The following is a 15,884-nucleotide window of genomic DNA, read 5'->3' as shown; positions in this document are numbered from 1 at the left end:
TTGTACTCTTTTTATTTCCTGATGTCTGTCTCTTTCTTCTTTTCCGTATCGTTGCGATTTAAGACGCGGTCGCCGATTTTTCCGAACACCAAGCGATGACTGGCGTCGAGCGTCGAGTGCTGTCGTAGACTTGGCTTTTTGCACAGAAACGATGCGCCGACACGAACACAAATTACCCACCACCGCCGTTCACTGTACTCCGTCGGCTCCGCGCGCGCGACTCACTTCACACAGATCGGGTCAGGTTCGACTCCTGCCCGAGCTGTTCCGATGTTTCACGAATCTAACCGAATCTAACGGCCTCGAGCGCGGGATGAAGCGGCTTCGTGAATCATGGAAGATTCAGGAGCGGTTTTGAATTCTGCCACACCCTCGATTTTGTATTCGAATGTACAGGATGCCCTTCAAGAGTCCGCGATTTCAGTGAATTTCAATGGTTCAGGTTCCTGACGATTTCATGGGACTTTCTGATATTGGGAAATGTAGAAACTTAATTAAATTTTGAGATATGTTTTAATTAGAAATTTCTCTCGCAACGAACAGTATATTTAGTAATTAGTGAGTTTAATCATTAAATTAACAATAAATAAAAGTTGATTTATGAGAAAGATTTTAAAATAAATAAAAATAATTATTTGTAGATTTATGTTTTTTATGTTTTTGTGTGTCTCTCTCTCTCTCAATGAATGTATAAGAAAATTTATATATTTTTATATGACGCATTTAATTTATATTGTTCATATATTTCAATATATTTTATGTGTTTGTGCGTCTCAATAAAAATATAAGTAAGAAAATTTATGTATTTTTTGTATGATCCATTTAATTTATTGTTCGTATATTATATTTAGCTTAATTTAAAATATATATCTATTGCTCTACAAAGCTATTTATTTTCAACGAATTTCAAAAAATTATACATGTATGTAAAGTAATATAATAATTGTAATTAATATTATTATATAACACAAATATATATTTCAATAAAATATAAATAAGAAAAATGATGTATTTCTTTTTCATATAACGTATTTAATTTACTTTTAATAATTTGTTTTAATTAGCTTCATTTTATAGTTTTAATAATTTGAGTATAAAAAATATCTATTGCATCGCAGAATTGTTTATGTTCAAGAAATGGAGAATTCCATATTTAAAATTTAATAATAACATTCATAATACGCGCTACTTTATTTACGCACATTTTACTTACATTTAGTCATTTTATAGAACTTATCTTTGTATCAACTGATAAATTTAATAAAAAATTTAAAAGAAAAAGCTAATATAAAATCAAAGATTGAATCAACATCTATCATTAATAAGATGTCATTAATAAGACAGTTCATTTATTTTTATTGTACGGCCTTGCCGCAACACTGCTGAAGTTGGCCGTAAGACGGAGCAACTAGAAGCACATCCAGAACCTAACCTCCGAAATGCGTCGATCACGGACTCGAGCACAAGTGATTTTCGAGGCCATTTAACCTTTCCAGCGGAGCGCACGCGTGTATCCTAATACGAGTGGCAATTACGTGACATTTGTGTTTCTGTATGTCAGACATTTACCGCCCTCAAATTTTCTTGGCGATTGTCACGTGCGTAGGTTGTCGGTCTGCTGGATAAATAACCTAATTTGGGATTGAGTTCGCATGTTTCACGTATGCCGCGAACAAGGATTGAAATATAAATTCTGGTGAGTTTCGATGTTGTAATCGTTCAAAAATAACATTCCCTCAACATTTATAATTTTAGCGATGGAAATTAAGAAACACTTTCAGAAAAAATTGAATTTGTTCAAAATTTATATTGAGTTGTGATTGCATTATATTATTTTTAATATATATTATATTTTAGTAATAGTAAATGTAATATATATAATAAAAAAATACATATTATTTTGTGACATGTGTATTAAAAATTAAGCTATAAAGATGTACAACTTATAATTGAATTTTTAATAATAATATTAATTTTGGGACAATAACCTATTTATTATTAGTAATTTATCATTAGTAATTGTTTATTAATAATTTATCGTCAGTTAATTATTTATTAGTAGTAATTATTTATCACTTATTGATAGGAGAATAAGATTATATACATATTTCGCAGATACATTCTTATTTCAAAGATGTAAATATATTTTTTTGCTTTTTTTTATAACATAAAATATCAGAGTTTTGTGCATTATTGTTTATATAAGAAATACATAAATTTTTAATGCATTATCTGTTTATTGATTATACGTATTACAAAAAAAATAAAATATTTTTTCTTTAAAAAATTGAAAACTTGTCACTTTTTACAAACGATATTTTCTATTTTTATATACGCTTATTTTTTATACTATCAACCCTTATTTTAAAGGCAATTATTCGTGCAAAAGAACCTAAAATGGAACAATTATTTACAATTATTTACAAAGTTGAAGTATCCAGTATAAACAACACTTGCTTGATTGCTACTCATAAAAAAATAAATAAATAAATAAATACCTGTCAGAGTATGAACACAAAGTGCACAAGTCTCAGACTGTTGTATTGAGAAATTCATAAATAACAAATGATAAACAAAATCAATATATATATATATATCCTTCGAATGCATCTAACAATTTTTTACCTTTATTTCAAATTATATAGTTATTTCTTTTTTAAATGTATATAATATAAACGTTTAGATAAATAAGATGTAGGGATACCTCGTTTAATGTTACATTCAACAATAAGACCCAAATTGTCCAGGAGACGCCTGTAGGAAAACTCGCTTTTCACTGAGTAGTAGAACGCCGAATGTTGCGTCGCAATCATCTGTCTTTTAACTCGACAAAGAGTATTTAATGTTTTGCGCAAATTTGTTAATGCGCAAAAATGCCATCGTAAGACTTTCAAGATAAGTCACGATAGAATCAAAGTCTTATTGTTCTTAATAGAACATTTTATGTCGTAAAATGTTCTAAACATAAATTCTTAAATACATATCATTCGATATTACGTTTTTGCTGTACGGAAAATATTGGAATATTTTTTAAATTTATTTTTTACTATAATGGAATATTTAAAAAAAATTTTTTTTTGTAATTCTTTTTTCATTACAAGTTACAAGCAGTTATGCAGGGCAAAATAAATTATTGAAAAATGTAAACTTACGTTTTTTTTTAATTTTATTATATCTTGCAGTTTTATTTTACTTTATTTTATTGTCAAAATATTTTTATTTTTTTATCTTTTTATAGCTGGAATAATATATAAGCATGAGTATAAAAGTAAGACATGATTAAAACGAGATGTTACACTTTTTAACGAGAAAATGTTATTTATGTACATAATTATGTTATCAGATAAACGTTATCCTAAAGTACCTTTAATCTACGTTTTCTGATTTAATCATTGATTACATACTAGTGTTCGATTAATCTCACATTTTTTGTATATTTTACTTTAGTTTCAATATTTATTTCTCTTTTTGAGCGAAGAAAACATTAGAATTTTAAAAATATTTTGAGGTCCAAAATATATTTAATTTATAATAAAGATTTCTATGAAGAACATACTCTATTTTAAATACGATAATTTTAACGTAAAATAATTTTAAAATAATAATACTAATAAAAATAAAAAATAATATTTTTAAAATTTCTTTGGATATTTTCTTCGACGAGGCTACGCAATTTTCGGATTATTTTTGTATCTTGATACTCTTTGAATATAAAAACAATGTTGAAATATGTCGGATCTAAGAATAGTTTTTAATTGGCATTCACGTCTATTTTTTAAGAGATAAAACTAAAGTTAGACATTTTTTAAAAATTTTATTTATAAATACTAAGATTCTTTGATCTTGCTTTTTCCTACTTTTTAGCTAAATTTAGCGTAGTGCGTTTCTGCACATAAAGCTGAGTTTAAATCTGTCAAATATATTTATTGAGGGACAAAAGTGAAAGTATATGGAGAAAGTAATTGAGAACGAGTACACTATAATACGACGTATTCTAATGTGTCCCGCTTTCTAGATTTGTAAACCATGCAATGCAAATAAATGATGATAAATTCTCGCGTGTAACAGCACAAAGCACTAGTTTTTACAGTGCTTATTTTGATTTTCGATTTTAGAAGCCATAATATACATGCAAAAATAACTTTGTAATGAAAAGAAATAAAACATTTAAAAAGGGATAATATTAAAATAATGCGCAATCTGTCTAATATCTTGTGTTTAATTACTTTTTCTCTTGAAAAAATTTGATCTCGAAATTTTTTACAATATTTAAAAATATGATTAATAGAATTATTTTCTATACTTTATATTTATACTTGACATCTTACATTATTTTATGCTCTAAAATTTCTAAATGAATTTTTCGAATATAAAGAATTATTTACTATATAATTTTTACTTGTCTTAATTTTCAAGATTTTAAACAAAATTTTAATTTTGCATCTTGATATATTATATTTAGTTTATAAAATTAAGAAGCAGCATTTAGAAGCAGCTTAGATCATTTTAAACCATTTCCATTTTCTTTGTTAAAAATTTTAATACTTTTAAATCGCGGCATAAATGCTGTTGATTTTAACATAATTCATATAATACTTATATAGTTGCAATTGTAATTTTATGCATTAAAGTAATTTATTATGATAACGTTTTAAAGAGTTATTAAATTTTCATCAATGAGCTATTAAATTTCAAAATGTCAAAATAATGTTTTGCTTTAATCAAGTGTGACAGAGTTCAACAAGAGAAATCATGGAGTCTTTATCGAGATGTACATGACGAAACATAACGCTTTTACTTTCTTGGACTTTTCATATTTAAAAAGAAACTAATGGAATCAATGAAGAAGAACGATTCTTCAGAGACCCAATCGAGAGATGAGAATGAAAAAGAAAAATGTCATTATGATATCGATGATGTACAGGATAAAATAAAGAAAGTGGACGTGAAAACGTTTTCACCTACGAATCTATTGGCCAGGAGTACTTTAACGTTACCTACTGATGTCGTTAAGTCTATTCAAAGCGAGCAAATGAAAGCAAAAACCAAGACAATGCCATCGTCTGGATCTGCTACTGGTAAGAACATTTGATTCTTCTTTCTCTCAATCAAAGTAATCAGAAGTAATAGCCATGATGTTATAAGCTATGTGTAATAAATTATGTTACATTTCATGAATCAAAGAAAATTGTACGAAAGAGACATAAAAAATAGAGAATGTGTTAGAAAAATAGAAAATATTTTAAATGATTGTGATATTTTTTTATAATTTTTGATAGATATAAAATTCTTGAAATATCAAAACATAAATTATATTATAAATATAAATATCAATAAAACATTTATAAATAAAAAAATATCTATAAAATATATATAAAATTCTAGAAATACCTAAAATTTTGTGTCATACAAAAATAATTCTGTAAAACTGATATAATTTCCGTTTTTCTTCATTTTTATATCACTTCATCCGAGGTAGTCTTATTATTTTAATTGAATAACACACTTTATTTAATCGATTAAGTAATAGCTAGTTTTTCGTGTTACTAACTCTGTCATTGAGAAGATCTTGATACACGGAGAAGCGCGCTCCGACTGGCGAGAGATCCTGCGTGTTGAGCTGAGCGTCGACCATCGCTACTATATTGATCTACCTGTCTCAGGGTTATATTCGGCCGCGTGTTTCAGCGCAGTACTCTCCGGTCCTTCACCACGAGATCACCGGAATCTAGTTTCTCGTCACTGATGAGATCCGCGATTTGCATCGCGTTTCCATCTCAGTTTTAGAATCATCGTAGTGAACATTGTTTCTTGATAATGTAGATGACCTTGTCATTCTTTTTCGGATACATCTCGTATTAAGCGAACGATTTGAGTATACTGTTAGTCGCACATTATATCATTACACACGGACCTTAAATAATTAAGCATTTTCCTTGTATCTTTATTATTAGTACAACGAATCGATGGTGATCTGAGTCAAGCACGCTATCCTGAGTCGGAGATGTTTAATTTATCTAGATGAAGAAGGTTTAACTGAAAGAAGATTATACTTGCATCTTTATACTTGTATCTTTATTAAAATTCTAGTTCTCGAACTATGTTAACATAAATATCTCTCTAATTTGCACAAGATATTTTCTAAAGATTATTATTTCTTTTATGAATTTTTTGACAAACGTTTGGACTAATTTTTTGGAATGATTGTAAGAGTTTGATAAAGAATCTCTTCAACTTCAACTTTTTTATTTTTTAAAATGTTTTGCTTGTGCTAAATTAAATTTATAATTAAAATTTGCTAATCAATTCTATGAAATTTATTTTAGATACATATAAAACTTTTTTTATTGTACAATGATATCATACATTAAATGCTTTTAATTGTAGTTTAGCTAATGAAAAATTAAATTTAAAGATATATAATTAAAACAAATCGATAAATGTGAAATATTTTTTTATAAGTTTAATTAAACAGAAAAGAAAAAAGGGCAGAACATTTTTTAAATTAAGTATAGCAACGTACATTGCTATGAATTAATTAAATTAAAATAAAAAGCATACATAAATGTATATCAAATAGATGTTGGATTATCAGCATATTGAATATTGGATTAAAATTTGTCAGCCAGTGACGAACAATATCTACATTGATCCTGTGAAATCTGTTCAAAGTTAAATTTGCACGGTACTTCCGTCTCATGAATTTGCTAGTTATTTGCAATTACATGTACCTTGATTGGTTTTCATTAGTTTTAACGGTAGTAACCGTTGATATATAAATTTGTTCAATATGTATACATTAGTATACATTTTTTCTATATTATATCACATATCGTACATATTATCGTACATATTATGTTATTGATATCACCTGTGACATTATTACATTTCTAACATTCGATACTAATAATACATTTCTTTGTAAAACCGATGTCCTCGTTTACGTCGCGTACTTCATTTACTCCTTCATCTTGTTTATCTCTTCATTTTAAACGCGTTAAGAAAAAATTGAATTCCATGTTATTATCAAGGTAAACTATGCAAATTGACATATTGTGAGAACTTTTATCGCGTTTTGTACGAAGCGACTGCAAAAATGATATTGTCTCCGCGATCCCTGTTGTCTCGATGAAAAAATGCCACGATGCTGCGGTGCTTCTTTGGTTTCCGCCGTGGATGGTAATGGATCTCCGCAGAGCCTCGGTCTGCAGATCCAGGACGGTTAGTAATTAGTGTAATTGCCAATTAATCTATTTTCTCCATTGCGTTTACATGTATCTATGCTCGTGTATATTCATTATAGATAAATTGCACCCTTATGTTCTCGACCACTAATTTGTAAGGTGTAGATCGAACGACCTCAATTGAAGGAACAAAAAGTTTTAAACGTTGAAAATGCTTTCAAATAATTTTGTTTTCATTCTCAAAAATATGAAAAAAATATTAATATTCAGATTGAAAAATGTTAATTAAGAATTTGTGAAGTATAATTGAAGTAGTAAATGCATTATAATTGAAAATTAATTATAAATTAAATAATAAAATTAAATTATATGACAAATTATTTATATAATAATCTAATAATTTAAGGCTACGAGTATATTGTTTCATTTATGTATTTGTAAGTATTTTATGCAATATAGAAAAAATGTAATAAAATGTTTATAATGAATTTCTATTTTTTGCTTCCTTTTTTACAGGAAACCCACAAAATAAGACGGCCTTAGCACCGGGGCATAGTTTGATGGATTGGATCCGTTTGGGTAATTCAGGAGTCGATTTAACTGGAGTCGGTGGTGTACCACAAGTCGTAACCTTATCCGAGCTTGCTAATCATAACAAGCAAACTGACGCTTGGATTGCAATCCGAGGTTTGTTTATTTTTGTATTTTATGTCTGAAAAAGAAAACTTTTTACTATCAGTAACAACTTGAAATATTTAATGTACTATTAGTAATAAGGACTCCAAGAAAAAAACCTTCTCACACAAAAACTCACATATCCTCCAAACCACTTAACTGATTTTCAAAAGCAAACCCATTTTAGAAAAATAACGTCTTTTAATTACAATTAAAACTATATTTTAAAAAATTCTTAAAAACTACTTTTGACAAAAATTTTTAATTTTTTCTCCTCCATCATATTTCACCACTTCCATCACTTTTTGTGATATATGGTCTTGGTCACTTCCTCGGAAGCTCTCTTTCTTTGTTGTTTTTGGACTTTGAAAACCCTTTTTCCTTCCAGATCCTTCTTTACGGTTGATAGTCAAGTCTTCCTTGAAACACCTAATGACTATTGACCGCCGTTTTCTTGCAAACTGCCGCCTCCCGCGCGATTTTGATGAAACTCCACTCCGGGTGTTCTTGAAAAATTTTGATTATGGATTTACGTGTTTCTACTTCACTTGCCATTTTGCAACTGAGAATTTTGAGAACAAAGCGATTACGAAATTAACTGTTTCAATCGTTTCTTATATTCATTGCAAAGCCTACTAAATTAAAAAATTGTTTTTTTTTTAAATGGTTTGGAGGATATGTGAGTTTTTGTGTAGGAAAGTTTTTTCTTGGACAGTCCTTATGTCGCTCATTTGTTATATAGCATTATTTTTATAAAATACTTCTATACGTAAAATAATCCGGAATATTAAATAACTTATTCAGATCTATTTAATCCTAATATTTCGGATCCAATCAGATATTTTTTCAGCTATGTTGTGAAAAATAGTTGTGAAAAAATATCTTTCACAGCCTTACATAATTTTAAATACATAGGATAGCACTCATAGTCCATTCTTATTTCAAGACTATTTTAAATAATGTTTTAAGATACTAATACGGCTCTCTGATTGATTCGTGATTTCTTAAAATTGTACTTAACGGTGTTGTTATAAGAGTTGAATATAAGATAAGATTGAATATAAGATCTGACTATAAATATCGGCCATAATCTTATTTTTCGGATTTTTATCTTCACAATGAAAAAAAAATCATTTAATTTTGTTAACTTTAAGCAAAAATACATTGATTTAAAGTACATTAGACTCGCAAATACTAATTAATTAATTAATTAATTAAAATACTAATTAATTAATAATTAAGGAAATTTCGGAGTGAAATACTAATTAGGATTAAGTATTCAATAATGATTAGAAATTTTGCTACTGTAATTTATTTTTTGTTATTTATTGGCTTATATCGACAAATTTAATATCGTTTAGCTTTAATTCTAACAAATTTGATTTTAATTGAAGGAGTGGTATTCAATGTTACACGTTATATGGATTTTCATCCAGGAGGAGTTGACGAATTGATGAGAGGTGTCGGCAAAGATGCCACGAAATTATTCGACAACGTAAGATTCTTCTTTTTACAATCTCACGTTTTATATTGTTATATCGTCTCGCTAAGTGGTAATTATTTTTATGTACCCGTAGATCGTTAATTCCAGGTGCACTCTTGGGTGAATTATCAGAGTATTTTACAAAAATGCATCGTAGGCAGATTAAATCGTGGGATTTCCTCCGCGTCAAGCACTTCCTTAGTAACGGAAAAGTCGAACAATTCTTTGACATTGGGTCGAAACATACGTTCTACTGGTGAATATCTATTGTAACAATTGCCGTATTGTGTCTAGGTCATCTATATTTAGAAAAACTGAATTAATAAAGCATTACTGAATTAATAAAGCATAGATAGTATTGGCTCATTATTAGAAGTTTATATCTACAACAACAAGTTTATATAACAAAGTTTATATTATTTGCAAGCATAAACGAGATACTTTTCTGTAAATTGATGAATAATGTCTAAATTTTATTATTTTATGAAATATGACAATTTTTACGAATATTTATAAAATATTTTTTACTATTTTATTTATTTAAGTATCGAGAAATTTTTCTGTTTGCAAAGCCTATTGAAATTACTATAATTAATCTAACAAATATACTACATATTTGTTATATTAATAATTTACAATTAGAATGATAGATACAAATAGTTGTGATTAATCGACAAATGTCGAACTTTATCCAATCATTTATAAGATGTAGAACAACAATCAAAGCAAACTTTTATTGTTTCAGTACAAAAGGCAGTTGACGAAAACTTATCGAATTTGCCTAATGTGAATATGGATTGGCGACAAACATCTAATTCTATTACACTCTTTTATCAAGGTGTACGCGACTATCCAGATATATATTATCGATTACAAAGATTGAGTGATTTGAAAATCATTTTCAGGCTAATTTTTGAAAAGCACATTATCATCCATGAGATCGAATTAATCGCAGATGTGGAATGGCCGCCAACATATAAAAGAGATTTCGAGACAATGCAGGTAAATTATTGAATCAGTTTATTTATATTTATTTCCTAGAGCGTAAATTATATTTCGTAAATTCAAAAAACATATATGTTGCAGGTAGACTTTACGTTTACAAAAAAGCTTAAAAATATTTGGAAATCTCAGGGAAATCATACATTATCGCAAGAATCATTTACAAATAAACGCACGTACAAAGAGTATGAAGTACTCAGTAATACACCTCTTTGCAAACTAGTTCATTTGTTAGTTTTACGTGCGAAAAATTTTCTAGAAGTAATTCCCGTTGGGAGACACATAGAAGTCAAAATGAACATAATGGGTAAGTGATAACATAAATATCTGCTTTCAAAAAATATTTATTTTTATCAATTAAGTATTTATTTACTTTTTATTATTGAAATAAACATTTTAGCAATAAATGGAATGTTTTAATTTATAGAGAATAGCTTTACTAATTTACTGTTATATAGTAGTCTGAAAAAATAGTTTTTCAAATCAACATTTTTTTTTTTGGTAACAATATGTATAAACATTTTCAATAGAAAATTATAAAACGAATACGTATAAAACGAATCTAATCTATATAACACATTTATATCGTATATTTATAAAAATGTACATTATTAAAAATACTAATATAATATTTTTATCGCAGGAATGGAAATATCAAGGTCATATACGCCTGTCCCACCGTGCCTTCATCCCGAAGATATGGCACCAAATTACAAGCCTGATTGCATTTGCTTGATGATAAAGCGATATCCAAATGGTGCACTTAGTCCGTCCATCACCAAATTACAACCTGGCCAAACCCTTATAATGAGCAATGGTTTAGGTGCCTTTGTAACCGAATCTTTCGATCGGTATCCTGTTATTCACATGCTGGCAGGTGGAACGGGTTTAACCGCGATGTTAGGAATAATTCAGCGAGCTTTAGCGAGGCGCAGTGTGTAAGTATTAGTATATTCCGTTTGAGACTTTCTCTAAACTATATTTTATTTTTGGAAGAATAAAGTAATACGAAATAAAAATAGTAAAAAAATGTTGCTAAAAAATTATGCTAACAATAGCATAGATTAATATATTACATTAGATTAGTTAGATTAATATATTACATTTTTTTTTATTTTTAATTAATTTGAAATCTTTTTCAGAAAATTAATCAATCTTCTAAATTTTAATAAAGATGAAGACAATATGTTTTATGTGACGCAACTTGACAGAGTATCTGCAGAAAAGAAGTAAGTACATACGTGTGGAAATATAAAGATTCTTTATGGCTTCTGGCATTTTAGTCTTTATTTCTTCATGTATATATTACTAGTAAAGTCCGCAAGTGGGTAATGTCGAGTTGCTTGCTGTACAATGTCAGCATTGCCCGAACAATGTCGACACTGCCTCATGTCGACAAAGCGGATTTTGCTCGTAACATATATATAAATTTGTATAATGATTACGTATAAACATAATTTCTCCTTATTAAAATTAAAATTTAATTTAATCATTATACAAATTTATATAAGCATAAAGAAATGATTAAAACGCTAAAGGACGGTATCAGGAAACACGGTAGTTCCCGCGCTATTGTATAATATATATAATATATATATGATGTATATCATATGTAAAAAATTATATCCATCATAAATCCATCGATATGAGATACGTACGTCAGTTACTTTAAAAATAAAAATAGATTTTATCGAACTGAAGATTATTAATGTCTCATATTAGGTTCAAAGTTACACACATCCTTTCACATGCAGGAGATAAATGGGAAGGTAGATGCGGTACAGTATCCGATAAATTATTGAAAGAATTGATTGGCGAGTGTTCACCAGAAGGATGCATATTTACGTGTGGACCAAAAGGATTTATGCTATCTGCGAAAAAGTACGTAGCATTTTTTAACTATTAAACATATTTTATATTTTTTATAATTTAATAAGTATGGCAAATATAATTTATATAATTTTATTATACAAAAATTGTATAGCCGTTCTGATTTGTCATTTTCAATACCTTGCTGTCTTAAATATTCATAAAATGTCATCTTATTTTAGGTGTATTCAAATACTTGGTTGGAAATCTCATCAAATGTATAATTTCGACGATTAATCGTCTGTTCTGAAAGTATACGTGCCATATATTGTATATGTTTCCTTTCCTTTTAGAGAGTCTTTCTAGAGAGCCTAATAAGATGAAACTCGTACCTGTCAACCACGTTTAGTTAAATATTTGGTGCTTTTCAGCAAAAGAGAAACAATGTAACAGTGATCGTGCGCGTTTCATATTTATTTATAATTGGCAAACGTCGAAGATACAATGATTCACTGTGTTACACTGTGTTATCTGTGTTTCTTGCTGGAAAACATCTATTAGTACAGATGTTCTGTGATAGCTGTAAACTGTCATTGATGTATCTATCAAAGCGTATTTTTCTGGAATTATGAAAATTTTTAAGCACTTTTACTCCCATTTCCGCCCATAACGATGCATTCTAGCTGCGATAAATTGTAATACTGTCCATAAAGTAGATATGTACATGTACTTTTGCAAAATCAGGTAATATGGCAACCCGAAAATAGAGGCAAACCTGTATTGTGCATTTAGATGGGAAAATGACATATGCCTCACAATATATGAAAAATCTGTTCTATACAGTTCTATTGAAAACATTCTATTGAAAACAAATATATTGAAAATATTCTATTGAAAATATTCATATATGCTTTGTTTTATAGAAGAAATGTTAATTAAAAAACTGTCTTTTCATGCAGACTACGATATAATAGTAAAACTATTCTATGTATTTCCAATTTTATATAGTTTATTAGGTGTATAATTAAGTTATATAATCATGGATAATATACTTTTTTTGAGAATTTTAAGAGTGCATAGTAAATACATAATTAAATAAATACTTGATAAAAATGAGTAGATATTATTTTGATTATGACTATAGAATGCATATTTCTTGTCTAGGATCAATGATATTTTTAATTAATTTTAAATTTGTTTATTAAATTAAATATAAAAAATAATATTTTTACGTGTTGTTAGCCTTATTTTATGTAAATAAATTAAGATTAAATAATTGTTCTTTGAGGAAAAATGACGTAAAATGTTGTATATTTACACATAAATATATATGCCGATAATTAAAAATATAAATACATAAAAAAATGATTGAAAACTGTTTAAGCATATTATATTTTTATATTGAGATACAATGATGCCCCATCATTTTTAAACTGTATTATTATATAATGAAAAAAATTTGAAATCAAATTTTTTTCATAGAAATTAATTATAGTTAATTTTGATTTCTTAATTTTTAAATTAATAATGAGTTAAATAATTTTATGATTAGATTACTCATGCTATATTACGATGCTATTTATCAATAAATTTAAGTTTTTAAGAAATTCAATTTGCTCTGTGATATCGTTTTTATTTTTATTTCGCATATGGAAGAAAACGTAACATGTATTTTTTTATTCTTGATATAAATGCTTTTATCTTTGCACAGTTGAAAAACTTTGCAACGCGACTAAATTTTTTATTTCTTTCTTCCTCTCGAAACGCATTCGAGAGCGCCAAGAAAATCGAGAAGATATATCGATGCGCTTGCCTCTGTTAAATTTCTTAGGCTGAAAAACTGCCAGGTGAATCTCTCGAGTGCACCGTAGATAGCGGGAAGGATGTAAATTCTCACCTTCAATCTCTTCAAGACGCTCCACCACCCCCAATAATGTACATCGGTACATTTATCTAGGCAACCCGGAGAAGAAGGCGAGAGAGCGTAATAACGTTCCGCCACCCTTTCCCCTTTTCCTCAGCGAGTGTCGGTGAGTTTTCACAAAAGGGCCCCGTCGACCGTTCAACCGATAAGGGAACTTTCCATAATGCAAAACTTTGCGGCCGGCTTAATTTTCCGGCGCTATATACAGAAGTGTCTATTGATCGCGGTAAGTTTCTCTTCGCGGTATGACATAGCGAAATTGTGCGGGGAGACAGTAGAATGAATTGTCTCTTGGCCATCATCGTTGGCATAAAGTAAATTATGTCACGGGCGACGTGTCATTGTTGAATCGACCGATCGTTCGACCACGCAACTTCGATCTCTTCTCAAGCTGACCGTGCGAAATCACGCGAAAAGCTTAGAGATCTGATAAAAAGAAATCCATTATTTTTGCATGAAATTGAATGGAAAAATAATGGATTTCTTTTTACTACACTTAATACAACGTAACATATATCTATAGTTTTTCGTTACATGTATTATAGATTTGCCTAGTATTTTCGTATATGATATTTTTCGAGAATAATGCGGGGCCTACAATAAAAGTCGTAGGATCTTGTCATAGAAAATTGATTAATCATAGTCGATTATTCTTTTCATATTCAACTGTGATTTATTTTTTACGACTTAAGACTCTACGACCGTTATAACTTCTATTGTAGACCCTGCATAAGTCCCAGAGACTCGAGTCTGTAATTCTTAATGATATCGATATCATTGTACTGCCGTTGCAGATATTATATATGATGAAAAAATTGCGCAACGACAGTATAATGATATATAAACATTGTCGTTAAAAATTATAAAATTGTGGTATAGCGTTTTCGCTCCCAAGATCATTCTTAGCGAAAATAAAAATCGGAGCGTAAGTCTCGATTCCACCAATTAATGTGAAATTATAACTTTAATTCTAATCTAACTTACTGTTTATCTTTTTTAAAATCTTAATTAAAAAAAATAAATCAATTAAGAAGTTAAGACCGAATTAGTTTATATAAGATTAAAATTAATCTTACATTGGTGGAAGTGGATTTAATGTTCATTTCTATATACAAAGACTATAAATTCACTTTAATGTAAGAAATGATCTATGTTGATTTAACTTACTGTTTATCTTTTTCCAATTTTTACTAGAAAAAGATAAAAAGTAAATTAAATTAAGAGTAAAGTAGGTCTGTATTGTATGTAAAAACGGGCATAAATCGAAAAGAAAAATGACTAAAGTGTAAACAAAGCTTTTTTTACACAGTCGATTCTGAGTTTAAGATCATCTTAAGATACACTGAGAAAAAATTGTTTATTTGACTAAATTAATTTAATTGTTTTTATTTCTTTTGTTGGAGAATGTAGATATATATATATGTATTTAAATATACAGTGCTTCATATGACTTAAATACATTTTTATATTGTAAAAAAAATAAAGAACTAAATTAATCTAATTAAATGAACAATTTTTTTTCTCAACATGTTAATACTGCTCTGATTTATGATATCTTTAAGACGGTAATTAAGATGGTATTATAAAATATAAGAGAATCGACTATAAATATTGACTTGAAAGGCAAAAATTGAGACAATGAAATGTAAAAGACGCGTTTATTCCGACTATATATAAAATATATATATATATATATATATATATATATATATATATATTATTAGTCTAGTTGTTGTTATTACTTAATTTTAATTCGTTACTTATTGTTTGGTTGGTCGTAGTAACTAACCTAAACCCCAACTAAAGG

The 15,884-nt window shown here is 28.2% G+C and overlaps 1 protein-coding gene across 1 annotated transcript; it reads left to right on the top strand.

Moving 5' to 3' along the window:
• Nucleotides 1–4,831: 4,831 nt before the first annotated feature.
• Nucleotides 4,832–12,450, top strand: LOC105623034 (cytochrome b5 reductase 4). The gene is made up of 10 exons (XM_012204437.1): nt 4,832–5,078; nt 7,701–7,871; nt 9,254–9,354; nt 9,451–9,598; nt 10,088–10,344; nt 10,429–10,651; nt 10,988–11,282; nt 11,487–11,573; nt 12,067–12,225; nt 12,396–12,450. The coding sequence occupies exons 1-10, from the start codon at nt 4,832–4,834 to the stop codon at nt 12,448–12,450; spliced, it is 1,743 nt and encodes a 580-aa protein (XP_012059827.1).
• The last annotated feature ends 3,434 nt before the right edge of the window (nt 12,451–15,884 follow it).

This window comes from Atta cephalotes (genome assembly GCF_000143395.1).
Source record: "Atta cephalotes unplaced genomic scaffold scaffold00052, whole genome shotgun sequence".
Lineage (NCBI taxonomy): Eukaryota > Metazoa > Arthropoda > Insecta > Hymenoptera > Formicidae > Atta > Atta cephalotes.
This window is presented reverse-complemented; position numbering and strand designations above follow the sequence as displayed.